Source organism: Chelonia mydas, chromosome 4 (genome assembly GCF_015237465.2).
Source record: "Chelonia mydas isolate rCheMyd1 chromosome 4, rCheMyd1.pri.v2, whole genome shotgun sequence".
In the NCBI taxonomy this organism is placed as follows: Eukaryota; Metazoa; Chordata; order Testudines; family Cheloniidae; genus Chelonia; species Chelonia mydas.
In genome coordinates, this window is record NC_057852.1 from 141,178,517 (window position 1) to 141,201,492 (window position 22,976).

At 63.7% G+C, this 22,976-nt stretch overlaps 1 protein-coding gene across 8 annotated transcripts; it reads right to left on the bottom strand.

Annotated features, from left to right (window-relative positions):
- Positions 1-4,760: 4,760 nt before the first annotated feature.
- CCDC142 (coiled-coil domain containing 142) lies at positions 4,761-22,655 on the bottom strand. 8 transcript variants are annotated; one of them, XM_037898505.2, is made up of 12 exons: positions 22,014-22,655; positions 21,388-21,471; positions 14,622-14,787; positions 12,128-13,624; positions 11,517-11,603; positions 11,092-11,253; positions 10,427-10,587; positions 9,975-10,127; positions 9,033-9,147; positions 7,788-7,965; positions 6,545-6,756; positions 4,761-5,100 (listed from the first exon to the last, which is right to left on the bottom strand). In XM_037898505.2, the coding sequence occupies exons 2-12, from the start codon at positions 21,436-21,438 to the stop codon at positions 4,844-4,846; spliced, it is 3,039 nt and encodes a 1,012-aa protein (XP_037754433.1). In that variant the 5' UTR covers positions 21,439-21,471; positions 22,014-22,655; the 3' UTR covers positions 4,761-4,843. The 8 variants fall into 8 exon arrangements, with proteins under 8 accessions (XP_037754433.1, XP_037754432.1, XP_037754430.1 ...); XM_037898504.2 differs by having other exon boundaries at positions 21,388-21,474; XM_037898502.2 differs by having other exon boundaries at positions 21,650-22,655.
- Positions 22,656-22,976: the final 321 nt, after the last annotated feature.

Here is a 22,976-nt window from a genome sequence, read left to right on the forward strand (position 1 = left end):
GGGAGGGGGGCAGGGAGCAGACTGACCCAAGGCTCTGGGGAGGGGAGCGGGTCAGGGAGTGGACTGACCCATGGCTCTGGGGGGGGGGGGGCATGGAACGGACTGACCCATGGCTCTGGGAATGGACTGACCCTTGGCAATGGGGAGGGGAGCGGGGCAGGGAACAGACTGACCCATGGCTCTGAGGGGGGGGGCACGGAACGGACTGACCCATGGCTCGGGAGGGGGTCAGGGAGCAGACTGACCCAAGGCTCTGGGGAGGGGAGCGGGTCAGGGAGTGGACTGACCCATGGCTCTGGGGGGGGGGGGGCACGGAACGGACTGACCCATGGCTCTGGGAATGGACTGACCCTTGGCAATGGGGAGGGGAGCGGGGCAGGGAACAGACTGACCCATGGCTCTGGGGGGGGGGGCACGGAACGGACTGACCCATGGCTCGGGAGGGGGGCAGGGAGCAGACTGACCCAAGGCTCTGGGGAGGGGAGCGGGTCAGGGAGTGGACTGACCCATGGCTCTGGGGGGGGGGGGGCACGGAACGGACTGACCCATGGCTCTGGGAATGGACTGACCCTTGGCAATGGGGAGGGGAGCGGGGCAGGGAGCAGACTGACCCATGGCTCTGAGGGGGGGGGGGGCACGGAACGGACTGACCCATGGCTCGGGAGGGGGGCAGGGAGCAGACTGACCCAAGGCTCTGGGGAGGGGAGCGGGTCAGGGAGTGGACTGACCCATGGCTCTGGGGAGGGGAGCGGGTCAGGGAGCGGACTGACCCATGGCTCTGGGGAGGGGAGCGGGTCAGGGAGCGGACTGAGCCATGGCTGGGACGGGGAGGAAGCAGGGCAGGGAGCAGACTGACCCATGGCTCTGAGGGGGGGGGGGGCACGGAACGGACTGACCCATGGCTCGGGAGGGGGGCAGGGAGCAGACTGACCCAAGGCTCTGGGGAGGGGAGCGGGTCAGGGAGTGGACTGACCCATGGCTCTGGGGAGGGGAGCGGGTCAGGGAGCGGACTGAGCCATGGCTGGGACGGGGAGGAAGCAGGGCAGGGAGCAGGCTGACCCATGGCTCTGGGGGGGGGGGGGGGGGCACGGAACGGACTGACCCATGGCTCGGGAGGGGGGCAGGGAGCAGACTGACCCAAGGCTCTGGGGAGGGGAGCGGGTCAGGGAGTGGACTGACCCATGGCTCTGAGGGGGGGGGGCACGGAACGGACTGACCCATGGCTCGGGAGGGGGGCAGGGAGCAGACTGACCCAAGGCTCTGGGGAGGGGAGCGGGTCAGGGCGTGGACTGACCCATGGCTCTGGGGAGGGGAGCGGGTCAGGGAGCGGACTGAGCCATGGCTCTGGGGAGGGGAGCGGGTCAGGGAGTGGACTGAGCCATGGCCGGGACGGGGAGGAAGCAGGGCAGGGAGCAGACTGACCCATGGCTCTGGGAAAGGGAGGGGGCCAAGGAGTGGACTCAGTCATGGTTCTTCCCGGGACCCCATCAGCCAGGGCCATGGGCAGGGCAGGACTCTGTGCCAGGCAAGGAGGGGCCCAGGGGTCTAGGTCTGTGCGCTGGGTCCATCCCTGAGACCCCTATATCACCCCACACTGCTCTCTCCTGGGCCCAACCCCCATAGCCCTTGCACGGACCCTACCGTTGTGCTGGAAGGTGGCAGGCAGGAGCAACAGATCTGGTTAACGTTGAGGAGTGTGCTAACCACCCTTCACTCAGGCAAAATTAAGGGGCAATTAAATGCCCTGTTGTGTTGTGAGAGCTGAAACAAAAGAAAGCCACTACCCAAGGTACTGGCAAGGCCAGACCCAGAGGTAAGCCTTGTGGCTGAGGAATTCTCTGGGAACTGATTGTCACACAGGATCTGGGGCATTGACTGGTGCAGCTGTTATGTCTGGTTGTGAGCAAGCCCAGAGAAAGGAGCAGGCAGCGAGAGAAGCAGTGGTGAGCATGGACCAGAGAGGGAGCAGACAGTGCTCCTGAGGCTCAGGGCTGGCAGGAGGAGCAGACGTGGGACTAGTAAGGGAACTGCCTGCGTGCTCCTGCTGTGTCCAGGGAACCAGGCCCTAGTGTGTTGTTTGTGAATTAACTGGTGTCACGTTATTGACTTGAACTGGGACCATATAGATCATGGTTGCAACCAAGGTCCTGTAGTGGCACCAAATCTTGTATAAAGGGGGTCAAATAAGGTGTCTCAGACAAGGTTATGATTATGCTGTCTGTATGTGGGTATCATTCCGATAAAGTGAGCTGTAGCTCACGAAAGCTTATGCTCAAATAAATTTGTTAGTCTCTAAGGTGCCACAAGTCCTCCTGTTCTTTTTGCAGATACAGACTAACACGGCTGCTACTCTAAAACCTATCATTTTGTAGTTGAAGTTATGAATATTGGCTCTACACTGTCTGTAGTTCAAACTTGTGCTCTGCTTCTGGGGGACACCCCAGACAAGTTGGGGTCAGCTCTGCCTAGCCTGCTGGGTGGCCCATTAAGGACCATCAGCGACACAACTGACCCATTGCGAGAAGGCAGACACGCCTGGGGACTCAGCCAGGTGTGCAGGGACCTGCCTAGGGACAGAACTGTGAGGTGTTTCCAGGCCGTGGGATGGGCAGCTTGTCTTTGGGACAAAGAAAGAGAGACCACATGGCAAGAGACTATAAAAAGCTGCGGCAGCTCCTCCATCTTGTCTTCCGTCCTGCTTCAGACCTCTCGAGGGACTTGGCTACAGTGAAGCTTTGACCCAAGGACTGAAGGACCCCTCCCAGCTGGGGATGTTCTCCAGAGACGGGATTTGAACCTGCCGTTTATTCCATCGCTGCTGCAAGCCTGACCTAAGAACTTGGCCATCACTGTGTGTCATTGATTCCATTTAACCCATTCTAGCTCTCATCTCTCTCTTTTTCCTTTTATGAATAAACCTTTAGATTTTAGATTCGAAAGGATTGGCAACAGCGTGACTTGTAGATAAGATCTGATTGGTATATTGACCTGGGTCTGGGGCTTGGTCCTTTGGGATCGAGAGAACCTTTTTACTGGGGTATTTGGTTTTCATAACCATCTGTCCCCCTAACAAGTGACACTGGTGGGGATACTGGGAAACTGGGGTGTCTAAGGGAATTGCTTGTGTGACTTGTGGTTAGCCAGTGGGGTGAGACCAAAGTCCTCTCTGTTTGGCTGGTTTGGTTTGCCTTGGGGGGCACAGAAACCCCAGCGCTGGGCTGTAACTGCCCTGCATTAAGCAGTTTGTCCTGAATTGGCACTCTCCGTGGGGTCCTGCCAGAACCAGCATGGTTACAACTGGATTGCTGGGCATGGGGCTTGGCTGAATGACAAGAGAGCAGGGGCCCGAGCAACCCTTCCTCAGAGACAAAGGGTGTTTGGGGCATGGCAAACCCTTGGGGCACCAACCCAACATAGGGGGCAGTTCAGGCCTTACCCAGCCCCAAGGTGAAAGGAGGCTGGTGAGCTCAGCTCAGGGATTCCTTTGTAAGCCCCTCTTCAGCTCCTGCCATCCCCTCCTGCATCTTCCTGCCCCAGTTCCTATGCCCGGCTTCCCACCTCCAACACCACCACCCTTCTGCCTCCCCACTGCCCAACCCAGCTGCATGGACCCAGCCAGGAGCTCTGCAGGGTAAAGCTGCACCCTGTGGCAATGGCAGGCCAGACGGCATCATGCCCAGCCCCTTCTTGGGCCGTTCCTGGGTTCCTTGGGGGTGTGGGTGTAGCCACCGCGCCCATCCACGCGGGCTGGGAGTACTGATAAAAGCCCAGCTCTGGCCCTGGGCAGCAGGCAGCCTCTCCAGCTCCCCTCCACTCCCCCATCCCGCTCCCAGGAAGGAGGCTGCTGCATCGGACACAGCTGGCAGAGGGAAGAGGGGTCGTTTCTGGGGTGCAGTCAGAGCAGTGTGGGCAGCCCAGCAATGGCTGTTGCCTCTCACCCCCTGGTGAGCAAGGGAGACTGGCCCTGGGGCCTGGTTGAGGGGCTGGCTCTTGGGTGCTGTGGTCTCGCAGCGAGCGGTGCCCTGGCCCGTAGCGGCTGTAGGCTCGCGGGTGGAACCTGTGGTCTCACGGTGGGCAGTGCCCTGGCCAGTAGTGATTATGGGCTCACCTGTGGGCTCGCGGCTGGTGCCCTGCCCCGTGGCAGCTGTGGGCTCACGGGTGGCGGCTGTGGGCAGTGCCCTCTCCCGTGGCAGCCGGCTCCCAAATAATCAGTTAACAGTAACGTTTTTAGGCTGAGACGCACAGTCTGCAGGAGGCCTGGGATGGTCAGTCGGAGACCCCCGGTCCATGCATCCAGGCCAGAGTCACTGGGCAGAACTGATTGTAGGGGGCAGCAGGTAAAAGGCTGCAGAGACACCAAGCACTGGGCAGCGACTCCACCCAGAACACTTAGGCTGTCTGCCACCCCACCCAAGCCAGGGGCTCCCTGCAGAGCTGGCTGCAAGCAGAGAGCCTGGCCCAGGGGCAGCTCAGACAGGAGCCAGCCCCAGCCCTCTCCTGCTGACGGCCCACAGCTGCAGCCCTGCAGCTTGCAGGGCCTTGGCTCAGGGAGCTCTGTGGCCAGCTGTCCTCGCAGAGGCCCATTGCATGCTGGGATCTGTAGTCCCACAGGCCACACCAATGTGCCAAGGGGAGACTGGCTGTGGTGTGCTCCAGGAGGCAGGTCAAGGCAATGTGCCACCCTGCCGAGGCACGCCTTGGCTGGCCAGGTCCGGGGGGCTGCGCGTCCCATGGGGGCAAAACAGAACCATGGAGCCATGGAGCTTTGAGGCTACTTGGCCGCTCTATTTCTATCCACGAATACGTGGCCGGGCTACGTCCCCAGCCGGGGGAGCCCAGCCCCTCAGGGCTCAGAGCTCCTGGTGCAGGGCAGGCTGGGCACCTTCCAGCGCCGCGTGCCATGCAGCCGCAGGGAGAGCCACTCCTGCTGGGTGCTGGGGAGGTAGGACTCTGGGGTGCAGCTGCCTTGCAGTTGGCTGAGGAGGTCGGAGCTCTGGGTCTCCAGGGTGGTGCTGTTGCGCAAGGCCTGCACGTCCAGGCTCTCCAGGCTGTTCAGGCTGCCCGGGGGGAAGTCCTGAGTGCGGATGCCGTTGTGTGAGCCTGGGCCAAAGAGACAAAATGTCACCCGGGGGGGGGGGGGGGGCGGGTTCTAGGAAAGTTTAGCCCCGGGGGGGTGGGGGGGCAGAGGGGAGGTTAGCCCGGCACTGACATCGCTGTGTTCCATTCACTCGCTGTCATCGCCTGGGCCCTCCACGGAGCCCATCCCACCCCTGCCCTGGCCCCCCGCCCCGTTGGGGTTGATCGGAGGTGGTGCCCCAAGCCGGGGGAGGCGGTGCCACGCGCAGACTCCTGCCCACTCCTACAAACAGCTGTTTACCCTGGAATCACCCAGCGAATGCGCGGGGCTCTGGGGTGAGCTAATCTCCTGGGGAGCTGGGCAGGGGCCTCTCGGACAGGCTCTTGCCATCTGCAGAGGAGCCCAAACCCAGTAACACGGGGGATCCCAGCCCACTGCCCCTACAAGAAGGATGTGGATAAATTGGAAAGAGTCCAGCGGAGGGCAACAAAAATGATGAGGGGACTGGAACACATGACTTATGAGGAGAGGTTGAGGGAACTGGGGATGTTTAGTCTACAGAAGAGAAGAATGAGGGGGGATTTGATAGCTGCTTTCAACTACCTGAAAGGGGGTTCCAGAGAGGATGGATCTAGACTGTTCTCAGTGGTAGCAGATGACAGAACGAGGAGTAATGGTCTCAAGTTGCAGTGGGGGAGGTTTAGGTTGGATATTAGGAAAAACTTTTTCACTAGGAGGGTGGTGAAACACTGGAATGCATTACCTAAGGAGGTGGTGGAATCTCCTTCCTTTGAGGTTTTTAAGGCCCAGCTTGACAAAGCCCTGGCTGGGATGATTTAGTTGGGGATTGGTCCTGCTTTGAGCAGGGGGTTGGACTAGATGACCTCCTGAGGTCCCTTCCAACCCTGATATTCTCTGATTCTATGGCTGAGAAGCCCTCAGCATGGCTGAACTATCCCAGGGTGCCTCCCAGACACCCATACCCAGCCCCACCACCTACAGGAGGGCCTCAGCCAAGGGGATACTGCTCCCCTGTGCCCAGCCAGGCCCAGCCCTGCTGGGAGGGCAGCACCCAGGAGTCCAGAGTGTCTCCAGGATGGAAGGCTGTCAGCAGGCTGCTTGAGAAAGGGCCACGGACCGGCACCTCCCCTTCGACAGATGCCCGCTAACCTCCCCTGACACCACCGGGCCCAGGGGTGCCGTGCAGGATGGAGCCGGTCCCCCCCAGTGCTCCCCCACAGCCGGTGCAGAGCTGAGCAAGTCCATCCTGTCCCCGTGCCAGGGCGCGGGGCTCCACATACTCAACGCTCGCATGCTGATCGTGCGCCAACAGAGCGCGTCTCTGGGCACGTCCCACCCCGGGCCCAGCCCTGCTCACCCGGGCTCCCACCTCTGTCCCGCCATCATGCACCTGGCCAAGGGGCAGTGCAGCCCGTTGCCCCTCCAGCCCAGCCCCACGGCACTCACAGCATTTGCGGAAGGACTCCCAGGTGTGGGAGGGCAGGTAGGCCTTGCTGCTGGGCTGCTGCAAGAGGCAGACGATGGCATTGTCCATCTGCTGGAAGATGCGCAGCGACAGCACCGACTGCTTGATCTCGGGCGAGAGGCCGGAATCCTCCGACTGCACCAGCTGCCGCACCGTGTCGAAGTCCTGCTTCAGCTGTAAGGCACCCTGCAGGCTGGGGAGCCCCAGGATTAGAGGGGGGAAGAGATCGCAGCTCTGCCGGTGCCCCTCACTCCCGACCCGCAGCCCCCTGCTACTCCAGCCCTGGGCTCCCCCAGAGCTCTGCTAGTGCCCCTCAATCCTGACCCACAGCCCCTGCTACCCTAGCCCTGAGCTCCCCCCAGCCCTGTCACAAACATACCGCTAAGGGTAGCATAGAATCCCTCCTTTGCCTGTAGAGGGTTAAGAAGCTCAGATAACCTGGTTGGCACCTGACCAAAAGGACCAATAAGGGGAGAAGATACTTTCAAATCAGTGGGGGAAGGTTTTTGTTTTGTGTTTTTTTGCGCGTGCTCTCCGGAGACAAAGAGAGACCAAGCAAGTAATCCAGCTCCTACTGAATGATACATCTAAACTCACAGAAATAGTAAGTAATAGCAAGGAAATGCGTTCGAGTATCTTTTGTTTTAGCTTGTGAATTTTCCCTGTGCTAAGAGAGAGGTTTATCCCAGTTTTTTGTAACTTTAAAGTTTTGCCTAGAGGGGAATCCTCTGTGTTTTGAATCGGATTTCCCTGTGAAGTTACCTTCCATCCTGATTTTGCAGAGGTGCTTCTTTATTTTTTTCCTCTTTATAATAAAGTTCTGTTTTTTAAAAATCTGATTGGTTTTTAGGGTCCTAAAAACCCAAGGGTCTGGTCTGTGCTCAGCTGGTTTACCTATTTGGTTGGCAGATTATTCTCAAGCCTCCCCAGGAAAGGGGGTGAAGGGGCTTGGGGGGATATTTTAGGGAAACAGGAACTCCAAGTGGTCCTTTTTCCTGAATCTTTGTCTAACTCACTTAGTGGTGGCAGCAGAACCATCCAAGGACAAGGAAGGATTTGTGCCTTGGGGAAGTTTTTAACCTGAGCTGGTAGAAATAAGCTTAGGGGGTCTTTCATGCGGGTCCCCACATCTGTACCCTAGAGTTCAGAGTGGGGAGGGAACCCTGACAGCCCCTCACTCCCGACCCGCAGCCCGCTGCCACCGCACCCCGTGAGCTCCGCTACCTGAACTTGATTTTCTGGGTGAGGATGTGGTCCATCCAGGCTTCCACGAAGGCTGTCATGACGTGGGTGAGCGTGGGCATCTGGGACTCGCGTGGGAGCATCTGGATGCCCTGCAGGACCTGGCCCAGGACACTCTGGGCAGCAGTCAAGGCGTACTCACTCGGGGTGCTGGGTAGGTCTGAAAGAGGCCGGGGTGGGGGCAGCATTACCCCTGCATGGCTGGAAGGAGCTGTGAGGGGTGTATGCCCCACTCTGGCACGGCAAGGGTTACGGGGAGCTCATTAGGGCACCCGGGTGCAACTCCAGAGCGTGGCAGGCCCAATGCAGATGGCCAGCTAGGCGGCTCTAGAAAGGCGGGCGGCAGGCAGGAAGCGGGAGGTGACCAGGGAGAGCTGGCAGCAGGGGCCAGGGCCCAGATCTCCCAGGTAAGCGCTGGAAGGGCCGCACGAGGGTGGCAGCATGGAGTTAAATTCCCACCTGGGGGATCCTGGAGCAGATCCAGAGCTGTGGGAAGGGCCTGCTGATAGGCAGAGCAGGGAGGGAGCAGGGAGCGGGTCTGACTAGGCAGACCCTGCTTGTTCACTGCCGGGTCCCCGGCTGGAGCCCAGAGGAGAGCAGGGCCTGGGCAAGGAGGTGGGCAAAGCCCGGGGAGCAGGGAGGAAGGACTCGATGTGAGGCCGATGGACCCATTTGTGGGACACTCGCACCCCTGAAGGGCAAGACTTTACAGTGACCCACTGGGGTGCCAAAGAGCCAGCTATGCCCTGCCCGGCCCCCAGGAGGCGCTGGCTACCGAGTCGCTCCGCCCAGAGGGAGGGGCGGGATGGGGGAGGGCAGTGCTCACACTGGGCCCCCAGCAGCAGGTACCTCCAGTTCTCACTGGGACCCGGGGCCTTTCCCCGGGGCCAGTGAGGCAGGCTGGCCTGGGCCCTGTGGGCACGGTGCTGCCCCACAGACTCAAGCTGCAGCCCCCAGGCGCCGGCAATGCCAGGCAGCCAGCCCAGCATGCTGGGAGTTAGCGATCCATGCAGCCTGGGAGAGCCACCAGGGACAGCCGGGTCAGCGGCCTGCCAGCAGGGCCTGGGCCCAGAGCTGGTGCTCCAGGCTGCCGTGGCAGGGCAGGGTCCGGGACAGGCCTGGGCAAGAAGGAAGCTGCTCTCAGCCTGACGTGCCAGCTCTGAGCTGCTCTGCCCACCAGGTCTGTTGGCGGACGGGGCTGGGCAAGGAGGACACGGGGGTACGTACCTGCACGGAGACCCGCTCTCCAGTGCTTGCCCAGCGGCATGGTCTGGCCGAAGATCTCTGCCGAAATCCGCTTGCAGTCGGTGGAGAACATCTGCAGCACGTCCTGGGAGAAGCTCTGGGGAACAAAGCGGGAGCTGGCCGGCACCCCTGGGAGAGCCCGGCTTGGCACCCCCACCCTCAGGCGCCTGCCAGCTTAGTGCAGCAAGGATGACGCAGCGGGTCCCGGGCACATGTGCCAGGAGATGGAGCAAAGCCAGCTTCCACCCAGGGCCACCACCCTGGGGCCGGCCCCACCCCAGCTTCCATCCAGTGCCACCACCATGGGGCCGGCCCCACCTCCAGCCTACCCAGCTCAGAGCCAGCACTGCACACTCCACACCACCCATCTGACTAGAGTTGCCACCAGCTGTTCCCCCCTACAACCTGCCCACCTGGATCAGACAGTCCTCTTCCCCAGGTCCCAGCTGGCACCGCTCCCCCACCCTGCCCCCTTCCCCAGGTCCCAGCTGGCACCACTCCCCCCACCCTGCCCCCTTCCCCAGGTCCCAGCTGGCACCGCTCCCCCCACCCTGCCCCCTTCCCCAGGTCCCAGCTGGCACCGCCCCCCCAGCCCTGCCCTCCCCCGGGTCCCAGCTGGCACCGCCCCCCCAGCCCTGCCCCCTTGCCAGGTCGCAGCTTGCACTGCCGCATCAGCCCAGATCGGCCCAGAACAGGGCTGGGGACAGGAAGGTGCTCCGACCCTCCATGCAGGAGTTTCCAGTCCGTGCCCAGCTCTGTGGCACAGCTCCCCGGGGCTCGCCAGAGGAGGGCTGCGGCTCAGAGAGGAATGGGCTGGCCCAAGGCAGGGCCCCTCCCCTGAAGCCCTGAGACCCGAACCCTACGCAGTCACCGTGAGGCGCTGCAGCGCTCCCAGGTAGCGCGAGGCAGGGCAGGGTCCCTTACCTGGATGCTGGCAGCGGTGGAGTGGATCTGTAGGCACAGCTGCCGCTCCTGGTGGGAGCCCAGGGCTGGCTGCACCCACCTGGGGCTGTCCCCGCCCTCAGGGAAGGCTCCACTCACGAGCTCTGCCAACCTGGTGGTCTCTGCCTTTAACAGCTGCAGAGGACAGGAAGACATGAGGCCCTGAGCCCAGCCATGGCCAAAGAGAGCTTGGCTGGGGGCCAGTTGCAGCCCTCCCGTGGCCTGGGATCCCAGCCCCAACCCCTCTGCTGCCAACTTCCTTTCCCACGTACCAGCTGCACCCGTGGAGCTCTGGCACTCTACAGGGAGGGACTCCAGCTTGGGAGCTGGGGGTCGGGTCCCTGTAGCTGTGGGAGGGAGAGGCCCCAGGCCCAGACAGCATCTCCCTGGCTGAGGGTCCCAGCCCGAGGAAGCGTCCCAGGAGCTGTACTTGCCTGGAGATCTCCCTGGGTGACGAGCAGGAACGGGCAGAGGGACCAGGCCGCAAGGTGCTGATAGGCCTTGGCCATGAGCCAGGAGCAGGAGGCCTGCCCCGTGGCCAGGCAGCGAGTCAGCAGCTCCAGCCGGAGACTTGGGGAGACGAGGTTGCCGCTCGCTGCAGGGCAGGACAATGGGTTAATGGGCAAAGCCAGGAGACCCCGAGGAGCAGGGTGAGCTGGTGCAGGGGAGAGCCCGGGGGATGGGGATTGGGGGGGGGCAGGCAGTCCCAGGGGTGGCCCAGGAGGTGGGGGTGGGGGGGGGCAGCGCTGGGGTGGGGGGGGCAGCCTGGGGGTGGGAGGGGCCGGTGTGGGGGTTGGGGGGCCAGGAAGTGTCAGGGGCAGCCTTAGGGGCATGGGAGGGGGGCCAGGCAGTACCGGGGCAGCCCCTGACATAGGGGTGAGATGGGCAGCACCGGGGGTGGCCCTGGGGGTGGGGGGCACAGGTGGTGCCAGGGCTCTAGAAGCTGATTTCTCTGCAGAGCACTGGGGCCCCTCCGTGAGAAGGAACCACCCCCCACGGTGAGCGCCTCCTCTGGCTGATACAGAGCCCTCCTCCGCCGCCCTGAGGCTCCAGCCCTGCAGCCGAGAGAACCCTGGCGTCCGGGCAGGGCCTCACTCACCAGTCCTTGCAGCGAGTGGAGGCTCCAGGCATTTCAGGGCGAAGGCCAGGGGAGGGTGGAGCTCCCGGAGCAGCTGGGCTGTCCTGCTGTGCGCTGTGCCCGCTGTCCTGGGTCCAGGCACGCACTTATCGCTGAGGCTGGAACCCAGGGCCTGGCAGAACCCTGGGGAGAGAGGAGAGCACCACGGTGGGGGAGGGAGATGCTGCTGCCACCGGGCCCAATGGGGAGCACACTGGGGCCCTGAAACTCCCTGCCCTGTCCCCGTGGTCGCTGCAGAGCCTCCCCACTCCCAGCATGCCCCCAAAATACCCCACGCAGGGCCCCCTGCTCCCAGAGCCCCTCCAGCCCCAGTGCCAGCAGCCAGGCCTTCGCAAAGGACTCCTGTCGGCCCCAGGGCCTCCAGGCCAGCAGCCCCTGGGCCTTACCTCGGTCCCAGCTCTGGAAGACGCCCTGCGAGATCAGGCACTGGCAGAGGTGCTGCAGCGCCGCCTTGCACTCCGGGGGCACGCGGGCTGCAAGCGAACACAGGGGTGAGCACCAGGACAGGCCCAGCCCCGGGGAAGGAGGAGGGGTCAGGCCAGGCCAGTCAGCCCTTGGCTCCTACGGAGCCAGATACTGCCAGGTTGGGGCAAACTCCTGGCCTGAGACTCCAATTCCTGCCCCATCGGCCACGCCGCAGCCCTAATGGGAAGGATATCTGGGCACCAAAACATTCACCTGGACGGGAGCCAGCGCCCCCAGAAGGGAGACGCACCGTGTTCTAAACCCCGCCCACTCCCCCGAGCCAGCCAGGCCCTGCCCTGAAGCAGATCAGAGCCAGCGCCCCATAGAATGGAAGGACCCCATGTCCTATTACCTGCCCCCCGATCCAGCCAGTCCCTTGCCCCAGGGCTGGATGGGAGCCAGCACCCCCTGGAGGGGAAAGACCCTGTGCCCCATTCCCAACCCGGCCCCAACCCTGGGGCCGGATCGGAGCCAGCGCCCCCTAGAGGGGAACGGCTCCACGTCCCATTCCCCGCCGCCCCGCGGCACTCACCCTGACTCAGCGCCTGGCTCAGCTCCTGCGCCAGCGCGGTTGCTGCCCTTTCTGTGCACTGCGGCAGGCCTCCGAAGGGCTGGGCCTGGTCCTGCCGCAGCTCCAGGCGATGGGCCAGCGAGGCGGCCGTGGCCTCCCAGAAGAGCGGGCGGTACTGCGCATACAGAACCTCGGCAGCCTCCGAGTAGGATGCATCCAGCCAGCGCACGGACTTCCAGCTGGGCAGGGAGGCTGAGCTCAGCCTCTGGTCCAGGCCCGGGCTGGCTGCCGGCACCACTGGGGGCTCCTGGCCCTCCTCTGCCGGGGGCTTCTCCTGCTTGGGCCTCTTGAGCACATGGTGCCAGAGGGTGTCAGTGGAGGCCACCAGGACTCCCAGAACAAGGTCCAGGAACTCCTTGTCCTCCCTGCACAGCGCCTGCAGCTCCTCGGGGAGGCTCGGCAGCCCCTCCACTGTGGGGGGCCCAGGGGACCCCACATCTGTCTCGCAGCTGCTGTGGTCCAGGGACCAAGGCACCACAGCATGCACCTGTTCCAGGCTGTCCCCCTGTGCCCGCCGCACGAGGAGCTGGTGGAGTCTGTGGGCGGCCAGCCTGCCTCTCTCGGCTGCCAGCATGCCCAGCACCCGCCCAATGGGATAGGCCTGAGCGCCACCCCCCACCTCCCCTTTGCGCTGGTGGGGAGTGGCGGGATCAGCCCCCGGCTCGCTAGAGGCCCGCGCCAGGGCCTGGTCGCTCAGCACCTGGTTGTAGATCTCCAGGCCCTGGAACAGGTCGGAGACCTGGGCAGGGGAGACGGCGGCGGGGCTGGCCCGTGCCAGGCAGTGCAGCAGCCCCTCCAGGTAGCGCTCCGCCAGGCGGGTGGCGTGCAGGGCCAGCAGGCCCAGCGCCCCCTGCATGTGCCTCACCGACTCGTGACGCTGCAGCAGCAGCCCCCGCAGCCAGGGGTCGCTGCGCATCTTGCGTTGCAGCCCGCTCCAGTGGCTGGTGTGAGTCCGCAGCTCCTCACAGAGTCCCCTGAGCTGCCTGCTCCCCCCAGGGTCCCCTCCCCAGTCCTGCAGCGCCAGGAGAGCCAGGAGGTGGCGGACGAAGTCCGAGGCCCCTTTGAGGCGGCGGCTGTACTCGCGGGAGAGGCGGAGGTGGTGGCGGTGCTGCAGCAGGGCGTGCAAGGCGGCACAGTGCTTGGCCACGCTGGGGTAGACGGGGTGGTAGGAGAAGGCGCCCTGGGCCGTCTCACCGGCCGCCGGCTTGACGTGGCCTTGGAAGGTCTCCGTGCGGGGGTTCTCCTGCACGCGGAGGCGGCGGCTGAGCCCCAGGAAGCTGTGCTCCACCTGGGCCAGGCAGGCCAGGGCGCCGGGCGAGTCCTCCTCGTCGCTGTCGTAGGCACCGGCACCGGCGTGCCGCGGCTGCAGGAGGCGCTGCTCACTGGGGTTCACGCAGCTCCACAGCAGGGCCTCCGCCTTCCGCAGGGACCTGGCAAAGCCGCTCAGGGAGCTGCGGCCTGCAAGACACGGAGCCTCGGGGAGCCTGGAGATGGGAGGAGGCAGCTGCAGCCCCAGGGAACCCCCTGTAACCTCCCCCAGCGGCGAAAGCAGAGCCAGACTGGGGCTGAATGGAAAGGGCCCAATACGTAGGGGGAGCAGAGATATGCCCCCCAACGGTCCATCATGCTCCTGTAGATGTGCCCCCAACACTCCCTAGGACGCCCCCAGCTCCAGTGGCCTGGGGTACGGAGAACCACGAGGCACCTGCCTTATAGCCCCTGGACCACCTGTAATTACCCCATCCTCAACCCACCACTCCCACACTCGTCTTTGGGGAACCCCCGACACCCCGGCCATGGGGAAAGGAGCTAGATCCATCACTCGCCTGGCTGCAGGGGACACCAACTGTGCTTTGGAGGGCCCGCACGATTCAACAGGACAGGGGTATGGGTGAACAGCCCCAGTGCCAGTGATGCAGAGGGACAAAGGGGCAGCTCCAGCATAGCTCTGTCTCCCCTGCCTCCCGTTGCTGTCAGGGCTGTGACACAAGGCTGCAGGTCACCCACGGCCACCTTCAGCTCCTCGCTCTCTTCCCTGCTGCCAGCCCCCTGCCTGCCTCCCCTCTGCACTTCCTCAGCCTGCACTGCTTCTTATCCTCCCCCATCGCTGCCTCTGCAGCTGCCCTTCCCCTGCCAGTAATTCCCAGGGATTAAATGGCCCAGACTGAACAAAAGGAGCTGCAGGAAAGAGGCACAAATGCAATTAAAGGATCAAGAGACTAAAAAGAGCAGCCATCCCGCCCCAGGTGTCTACCTGACTTGGCAGCAGGCAAGCATGCCCTGGCACCACAGTGAGCAGCCCAGGCCACCACAGGCTGCCAAGGAGTTGCCGTCACAGCCCTCGATTGGGGTTTATGGTCTCTGCTTTCAATGGAGGCTTTGGTGTCCAGCTCTCCTCCTGCCCGAACCTGTCATGGTGTGATTCTGCCCAGCCACACCGAGTTTCTGTCCTCACCTGAGTCCGCTGACTCCTCTCTCTCCCCGTGCCCATCGGCAGGAGACACCTTCTTGGGCCCCACCAGCGAGCTCAGCGGCGGCAGGATGGAGCCCGAGGCCTGCGACATGCGCGACATGATGAGGATGAAGACAGCATTCAGGCCAATGCCATCTACTTCGATCATCTGCAAGAGACAAGGGTTGGTGGGTCAACCTCAGCATCGCCTGCAGAGGCAGCCGCCAGCTTAGTTGACTCTGACCCTGACCCCTCCTAAGGACAGCAGCACCATCTCCTGACAGCCCTAGCCACACGGACCTCGGCTGCCACCTTAGGGTAGTGCCCCAGCCCCCAACCTCCACGTGCAGGGGACGGGCACCCAGGAACCGAGGGTGTGTCTACACTGCAGTTAAATCCAGGGTTTGAACTCAGCCTCAAGACTAACCCCCTTCTGCCTACACACCAATCATGCTAACCCAGGGTTTGGACCCAGGGTCCCGGGACCCCACCGGGGTGGAGGACCTGAGCCTCAGTCAAGCTTGGAGCCAGGGTTCAAGCCCTGTTGCTTTGCAGTGTAGATGCAGCCCCACTGGACTCATGCTCTGGCAGTGAGCCAAAAGTAGCCACAATCCCAAGCCCTGACTTTCTTTTTCCTCTGGACAAGCAGCTTCGGCAGCCAGTCAAGTTTCCCCACACTGCCCCAGGAACAGAGGGCTCCAGCGGCCACGGTTTGGGAGGGTGCAAGAACTCTGGGATATGGGCGGTTGGCCTCAGGCCCGCATAATGCCGCGTAGATGCCGACACACCTCAGGGTGTAACAGCTCCACACCTGGGCTTGCAGACGAGTGTGGACGCTCAGGGCCAGGGTCTGCTGACTTGAGCTCACGCTGCAGTGGAGACAGACCAGAACGGCCCCCCGGGCATGTGCTGATGCCCAGGCAGTGGGGGGCAGCTCAGCCAGGGACACACGTTCCCACACAGCCCCAGCCCGGGCCGGGGGGCAGCAGGCCGGGGGGGTCACAAGGGGCGAGCAGGGCTACGAATGGGGGCCCTGCAGATCCCAGACCTCGGGGGGGGGGCATCTCCCCCCACGCCCTGGCCTCTGCCGTCAGCCCCCTCAACGCCCGCCCGGCTCCCCGCTGGGGGGCCACAGCCCCCCGGAGCCTCCACGTGCTGCGGCTCTGGGCCCTAGGGGGTTGGGGGGCGGGGCAAGAGGCCAGGGGGCGTGGCGCCGGCAGGGGGCGTGGCGCGCCCGGAATTGGCCCCGCCCCCCGGGAAACCTCCGGGTCCATCCGGGCACTTCAGCGGGCAGGCGCGGCCCGCGGTAGCCATGGTAACCGGCACCTCCGCGGCCGGCCGGAGGCTCCTCGGGCCCGCGCCGGGGTCCCTGGTGGCCGCAGAGCGGCGGCCCCGCCACCCCGCCCGGCCCCGACACTCACCGGCCGCCGCCGCTCGCCGACCCGCCCCAGCTCGGGCCGGGGAGCCAAGACCCAATCAGCGGGCTAGGAACTGGCACGTGACGAGGGTCCGCCGGCTTCTGCCCCCCGCCCGCTCTGTCACGTGATAAGGGATGTTGGTGTCCGGCCACGTGAGGACGGGGTGGGCGGGGCCTGGAGGGCGTATCTGCCCCTCCCCCGCCCGGTTTGCCCCACGGTGGAGAGGGCAGGCCCGTGCGGCAGGGCTCAGGGGCAGGGCCCACCATCGCCAACCTGTGGAACTCCCTGCTGCACCCTCTGCAGCTAGCCAGACACTGCCCCTGCCATGAGCCCCCGAGATACCCCCGGCTGAACCCCCATGTCACCCTTGACTGAACGCCCCATGTCACCCTTGACTGAACGCCCTGCCAGACCCCTATGAGTCCCCCATGATTCCCCCGGGTCACCTCTGAGTGAACCCTACATAGCCCCCCATGAGCCCCCATGTCACCCCTGACTGAACCCCCATGTCACCCTTGACTGAACGCCCTGCCAGACCCCTACGAGTCCCCCATGATTCCCTGGGGTCACCTCTGAGTGAACCCTACATAGCCCCCCATGAGCCCCCATGTCACCCCAACTGAACCCCCATGTCACCCCTGACTGAATGCCCTGCCAGACCCCTATGAGTCCCCCATGTCACCCTTGACTGAACGCCCTGCCAGACCCCTATGAGTCCCCCATGATTCCCCCGGGTCACCTCTGAGTGAACCCTACATAGCCCCCCATGAGCCCCCATGTCACCCTTGACTGAACCCCCATGTCACCCTTGACTGAATGCCCTGCCACACCCCTATGAGTCCCCCATGATTCCCCGGGGCCATCTCTGAGTGAACCCTACATAGCCCCCCATGAGCCCCCATGTCACCCCAACTGAACCCCCATGTCACCCTTGACTGAACCCCCCATGTCACCCTTGACTGAATGCCCTGCCACACCCCTATGAGTCCCCCATGATTCCCCGGGGCCACCTCTGAGTGAACCCTACGTAGCCCCCCATGTCACCCCTGACTGAACCGCCCATGACACCCCTGCAGAGCCCCCTTGTCACCCCAACTGAACCCCTGTGACACCCCCACTGAGCTCCCCATGAGCCCCCACGTCACCCCTGACTGAACCCCCATGACACTCCCTACAAAGCGCCACCATAATACCCCCCCAGGGCCCCTTGCAACACCTCAACTGAACCCCCCACAACAGCCTCCATGAGCCTCCTGTGACACTCCCTCCAGAGCCCCCCATGACACCCTCCAGAGAGCCCACTGCTGAACCCCTTACAGAGCTCCCCCGATGGCCCCTCATGATGCCCCCTGCAGAGCTCCCTGCAACACCCCCTGCAGAGTCTCTGGCCAACCCCCCCCGACTCCCCATGCAGAACCCTCTGCAGCAGCCTGGTAGAGATCCCCATGTTCCCCATAAGTTATGATGCCCCCTGCAGAAGGTGCTGGGCAGAATCTGTGTCTGGGCCCCTTGGATAAGCTGCTGTAGCCAGTGACTGCTGGAGCCCTGCTGCTACTTGCCCCATAGTGCGCTCTTTGGGGCAGAGACCAGTTGGGCCTTCTCTGCCTAGCATGCCCCAGACCCCTCCAGAAACAAGTTACCCAAGGCCTGGGTAAGAACTTAGCAGGGAGGGTCAGGGTGGCTGGGCTGGCCCTTAGCTGGGGCTTTCCCCTCCCTCCCTGCACAGCCTGTGTTGTGGGACCTTTGCACTTTGCCAACTAGACTGATGTGGTTCAACCAGGAGACAGGCCTGCCACGTAGGTGTGCCCACTGGCCTGCTCCAGTGCAGCAGGGGGGAGTGTCAGGCTAGCAGGGCCCCCAGATTTATCTGGCGCAGGAGTGTCTCTCTTTCTATACTTCTGCTCCCTATTCTAGTGGGGCTGATCATGGGTGACACCAGCTCCAAGGTCTCCCAGGCACTGCCAGCCCCTTCCCTCAGTGGCTGCTTTATGCATGAAGGGAGTGGACTGAAAGCCAAGAGTATCCTGAGGTCTAATCCCTGCCAATCTCCTCATTTAGTGTGGGCCACCGGGTCAGTTGCTTGGCCTACTTAGCCCAGCCAGCCAGGCCTCCCTGAACACACACAGGATCCACTCTCTGAGAGAGCATCTGGGCATTATTCTGGAAGAAAGAATTCCTGACTCTCCCCCACTCCCTGACCTCCCCGCCTGGGGAAGCTGGGTCCAGGCTCAGTGTTGCTGATCCTCCCCTTGAGTTAGTGCTGGGCTCAGTAGGTGCTGGGGTGTGGAGGGCAGCTGCCTGGGTGACCACAGGGGGCTAGCGATGAAGGGAGGGAGAGCCTGAGTGGGGATGGGCCATGGCTTGGGTCTGCTGGGGCTTCTGACGTGTTCTTGCAAAGATTTGCTTTCTGCTCTTTGGTGAAGTTCTCCAAAGCAGTGCGGGGTCACTTGAGCCTTGTCCAGGGTGTGTGCACGTGTCGGGGGGGCGGGTCCATGTGCACACTGGAGGGTGGGCGGGGGGGCACGCATGGGAAGGTGTGTTCAAGGACACGTGGGCCACTGCTAGGCTGGGGGGGTGGTGCCTGCATTGCAAGTTTTAGCGAGTGCACACATGGGTGGGTGTATGTGTGTGCAGGAGCGGGTGGGGGTGCTCGTGGTGGGGGGGGCCCGGAAGGCGGGCATGTGCTGGGATCACCCATCCCCTGCACCAGGAAAAGCCGCTGGACGGGCTTGGCTTCATCAGTCCTGCCTCCCCCCACTCCCCAGGAGCAGCAAGCGCCTGGACCCTGCTCATTTCTAACTGAACTCTCCCTCCCTCTCCCCGTCAGCAAGGGGCAGGCAGGCAGGGAAGGGGGCGAGGAAGCTGAAGTGGTCAGAGACCTGCGCTTTGCTAGAGAGGCCACAGAGATGACACTGGTCCCTGCTGGGCTCGCAATCCATCACCTGTCTCCTGTGAGGAAGCTCCTGGGGGAAGCCCTTCAGCTGGGACCTGGGTTTAACGATGACAGGGGAGGGGCTTTAGGCGTGGGGGAGGAGAGGATAATGGGGAAAGCCCAGCGGTTGGCCCCAGGGCTGAGTGACTGAGTCCTGGCCCTTGCTGCCCACCTGCCCCAGCCCAGCTCAGGAACCCCATTCTCTGGCTCCCTAGTTTGGTGCCCCCCACCCTTTTGCCCCTCTGCTCCTTTCTCCCCTTCTCTGCACCCCTCTCCCCCCTCCAGCCTACCCCCTTTGCTGCACCCCTCCAGGCCTACAGCCAGCAAAACAGGCCTGGCTGCCGATTTCAGTTCTGTCACATTCCCACAGAAATCAAGACCAATAGATCAGCCACTCGGACAAGCCACCCAGCTGCACTCTGCCTGCACGTCTCCCCGCCTGAGCCCAGAGCGTGCGTCCATCCCAGGGACAGGGCTATGCACCCACCCTGTCACCTAGGGAAGCCACCCCTGTGCTTTGTGACTCATGGCCACGTGTCTGTGTAACCCTGAGTTCAGGGCGCTGCTCAGCAGGATGGAGGCGTGCCAGCTGCAGGAGCAGGGGGTAGAGAGGTGCAGGGATGGGCGGCAGAGGGTTGCAGCAGTGGAGGAGGGGCGAAGGGGCGGAGAGCGAAAGGGGGTGGGGGACTAGGGAACGAGAAAAGGGGTGGGGTGCAGTGAAGGGGGATGGAAGAGTGCCGCAATGGGGTGCAGCAAAGGGTGCACAGGGAAGGGGGGTAGAGGGTTGCAGCAAAGCAATGGGGAATGGGAGAAGGGACAGAGAGGTGCAGTGAAAGGGGTTTTGGGGGTGCATGGAAGGGGAGAAGGGGTGGGGGTGCAGGGAAGGGAGATGGAGGGGTGCAGCAATGGGGACGAGAAGGGGCTGAGGGGTGCAGTGAAGGGGGACGGAGGGACAGAGGGGTGCAGTGAAGGGGGTTTTGGGGGTGCAGGGAAGGGCAATAGAGGGGTGCAGCAAAGGGGGCACAGGGAAAGGTGCAGGGGGTGTAGCAATGGAGGAGCAGGGAAGGGGGGCAGAGGGAGGCAGTTTCTTATTGGTCAGAAGAAACAAGGGAGCCAGGACAGGTGGCGTGCTCCCTGGCAGAGGGGTGGGGGGCACCGAACTAGGGAACAAGAGAACTGGATTCCACAGCTGGGCTGGGGCAGGTGGGCAGCAAGGGCCAGGAGTCAGTCCCTCAGCCCTGGGGCTAACCGCTAGGCTTTCCCCATTATCCATCTCTCCTCCCCACCCCTAGAGCTCCCCCTCCCCGCATGCACACACCTGTGTGACGCCTGGGTCCCAACTTGGGCTGGGGGAGATGGACCGGTGCACGACCTCGCTGCCCACTCCCTTGCCCTGCCCTGGCCGTGTCGAGGCACAGGAAGGGTGGGTTTGTGGCAGGACGTAGCTGAACCTGGTGCTGCTCCTGGCTTTCCTGGTACTTGTGGGGAGATGTTCCCATCTGACGGCTCCCCAAAGGGACACAGTGCACATGGGCTGGGGGCCAGGACTCCTTGCAGCTTTGGTCGTGACTCGGTGCCCCTGAGCCCCGTGCCGCTTTGCTCACAGCCTTTCCTGCGGAGCTCGGCATTGGTGTCTGTCTCCATTAGAACCCTAACTCCGGCCATGCGCCCCGTGTGTCAGTTCTCAGAGCTCTTTACAGACCAGCTAATCCTGGGTAACTGACTAACCTCCCACCTCCAGGGCAACAGCACTGTCCCCACTTTACAGAGGGAAACTGAGGCATGGGGCTGGCCTGCTGCAGGCCAGGCCCATTGGTGTGCAGTGGGATCCCAATGCCAGGGCCTAGCTCCCAGCCCACCCCTCTCTCCAGAGGACACTGCTTCTCCGGGTGGCTGGCATTCTGCCCGGAGAGCCATTGCCAGCTGGGGCTGACGACTGGGTACAAGTGACTTGTGTCTCCTCTTGCTGGGTTGGGGGGAGAATTTCAGGGGGTGCCTGGGCAGAGGAAGGATTAGGGGGGCGGGATGCTGGGGATCCACTGTCCCTTGTTCATGTTGTCCCAGACTGGGGTCCAGTTGCTTATATGGCAAATCAAGCTACTTGGAGTCCAGCCATAAATGTGTCTGTCCCTGGGGAAGGACGCTCTTGGCTCCCTAGTCGCTCAGTGCCTGGGGCTCGCCAATGATCTCACCCATAGGACTGTGGTGTGTTGGAGACATTCACCCCCTTGCCTGGCCTGAGAAACACCCAGCCCCCAAGGGCGAGAACTCCCTGTGCCAGCTGGGGCCCCATGTAACAGGGCTGCTGTGGGGTTGGCTCAGCCTCCCCTCCAATCCCCAGTGACTGGCCTCAGTCCCCTGCTCCCACTGGCACCCCAAAAAGGCACAGCGCGGACGCAGGGCTCCCCTCAGTCCTCACCTCAAGGTAGGCCTTCCTGCGGCTTCTCTCTAGGCTGTTCTCCTTGTCCATGGTGGGTCAGCAACGGCCCCAGGCAGCTGCCCGCTGCTAAGGCCAGAGAGAAATGAGCTTAATAACAGCTCTAATCAGCTCCTAATCCGGGCAGTCCCGGAGAGGGGGCAGGCAGGCAGGCAGGCAGGCAGTCCTCCTCTCCAGAGCAGCCCTCCGAGCACATCCAGCCCTCTGGGGATCCCGCCTGGGTGCTGGGGAACCGCAAACTCACATGAGCTCCCTGCCTGCAGTTACAGTACGGTCCTCAGTTGCCCGTCCCGTGTGTGATTGAAGGGTGCCCTGCGAGCACTGGGCCTGCCCAGCCCGTGTGCTATTGTAGGGTTGCCCCGGGCACTGGGCTTGCCCACACCTCGAATACTGCGTGCTGCTTGGTGCCACGCCACGGGAAAGAAAGGACTAGACTGGGAGAAAGCACAGAGGGCAAGCAATTGTGGGTAGGAAACAGCGTCTATATGAGGAGAGATTAAACCGACGGGGATAGGTCATCTTCGAAGAGAGACGACGCAGGGAGATACGATGGAGGCCTATAAAATCCTGACGGAGGCGGAGAAAGGAAAGAAGGACGAGTTATTTACCCCTTCTCGTAACCCAGGAACCAGGGGCCACCCAGTGCAATGAACGGGCAGCGGGTTTCAAACACCCCGGAGGAAGGGACCCTTCCCCCCGCGCGCAGGCGACCCGTGGAACTCCTCGCCTGGGGACGCTGCGGCGGCCGAAAGCACGACGGGGTTAACCACAGAGCGAGGTAAGTTCACGGAGGGCCACAGAGTACCGGGGCTGGAGCCGACCCCTGCTCAAAGCAGGGCCAGTCCCCAGTTTCTGCCCCGCTCCCCGGCTGGCCCCTCAAGGATTGAACTCCCAGCCCCGGGTCAGCCGGCCCCCGCTCAAGGGATCAGAGGCCGTTCCCGGGGGGGCACAGGAGGCCTCTGGGCCCCACGGACCGGGCCGGGGCGGGTCACGCCAGGGCTGACCCAGCCTGGCCGCTCCCCGTGTCCCTGCCCGGAGCCCGGGCAGCGCGCCGCGCCGCCCCTAGCAAAGATGGCGGCCTCGGGGCCCGCGCACACCCCGCCCTTAGCAAAGATGGCGGGCTCGGGGCCCGCGGGCCCTCCCTGCCCCTAGCAAAGATGGCGGGCTCGGGGCCCGCGGGCCCTCCCCGCCCCTAGCAAAGATGGCGGGCTCGGGGCCCGCGGGCCCTCCCCGCCCCTAGCAAAGATGGCGGGCTCGGGGCCCGCGGGCCCTCCCCGCCCCTAGCAAAGATGGCGGGCTCGGGGCCCGCGGGCCCTCCCCGCCCCTAGCAAAGATGGCGGCCTCGGGGCCCGCGGGCCCTCCCCGCCCCTAGCAAAGATGGCGGGCTCGGGGCCCGCGGGCCCTCCCCGCCCCTAGCAAAGATGGCGGGCTCGGGGCCCGCGGGCCCTCCCCGCCCTTAGCAAAGATGGCGGGCTCGGGGCCCGCGGGCCCTCCCCGCCCTTAGCAAAGATGGCGGGCTCGGGGGCCCGCGGGCCCTCCCTGCCCCTAGCAAAGATGGCGTCAGCAGGCGG

Excerpts from the sequence above, each read along its gene's own strand:
- CCDC142 (XM_037898501.2), bottom strand. The coding sequence starts at position 18,975 with ATGGATTGCGAGCCCAGCAGGGACCAGTGTCATCTCTGTGGCCTCTCT. Across the intron at positions 9,148-9,974 it reads CCACCGCTGCCAGCATCCAG|AGCTTCTCCCAGGACGTGCT; the intron begins GTAAGGGACCCT and ends TTTGTTCCCCAG. Across the intron at positions 5,101-6,544 it reads GGAGTCCTTCCGCAAATGCT|GCTCACACAACGGCATCCGC; the intron begins GTGAGTGCCGTG and ends TCTTTGGCCCAG.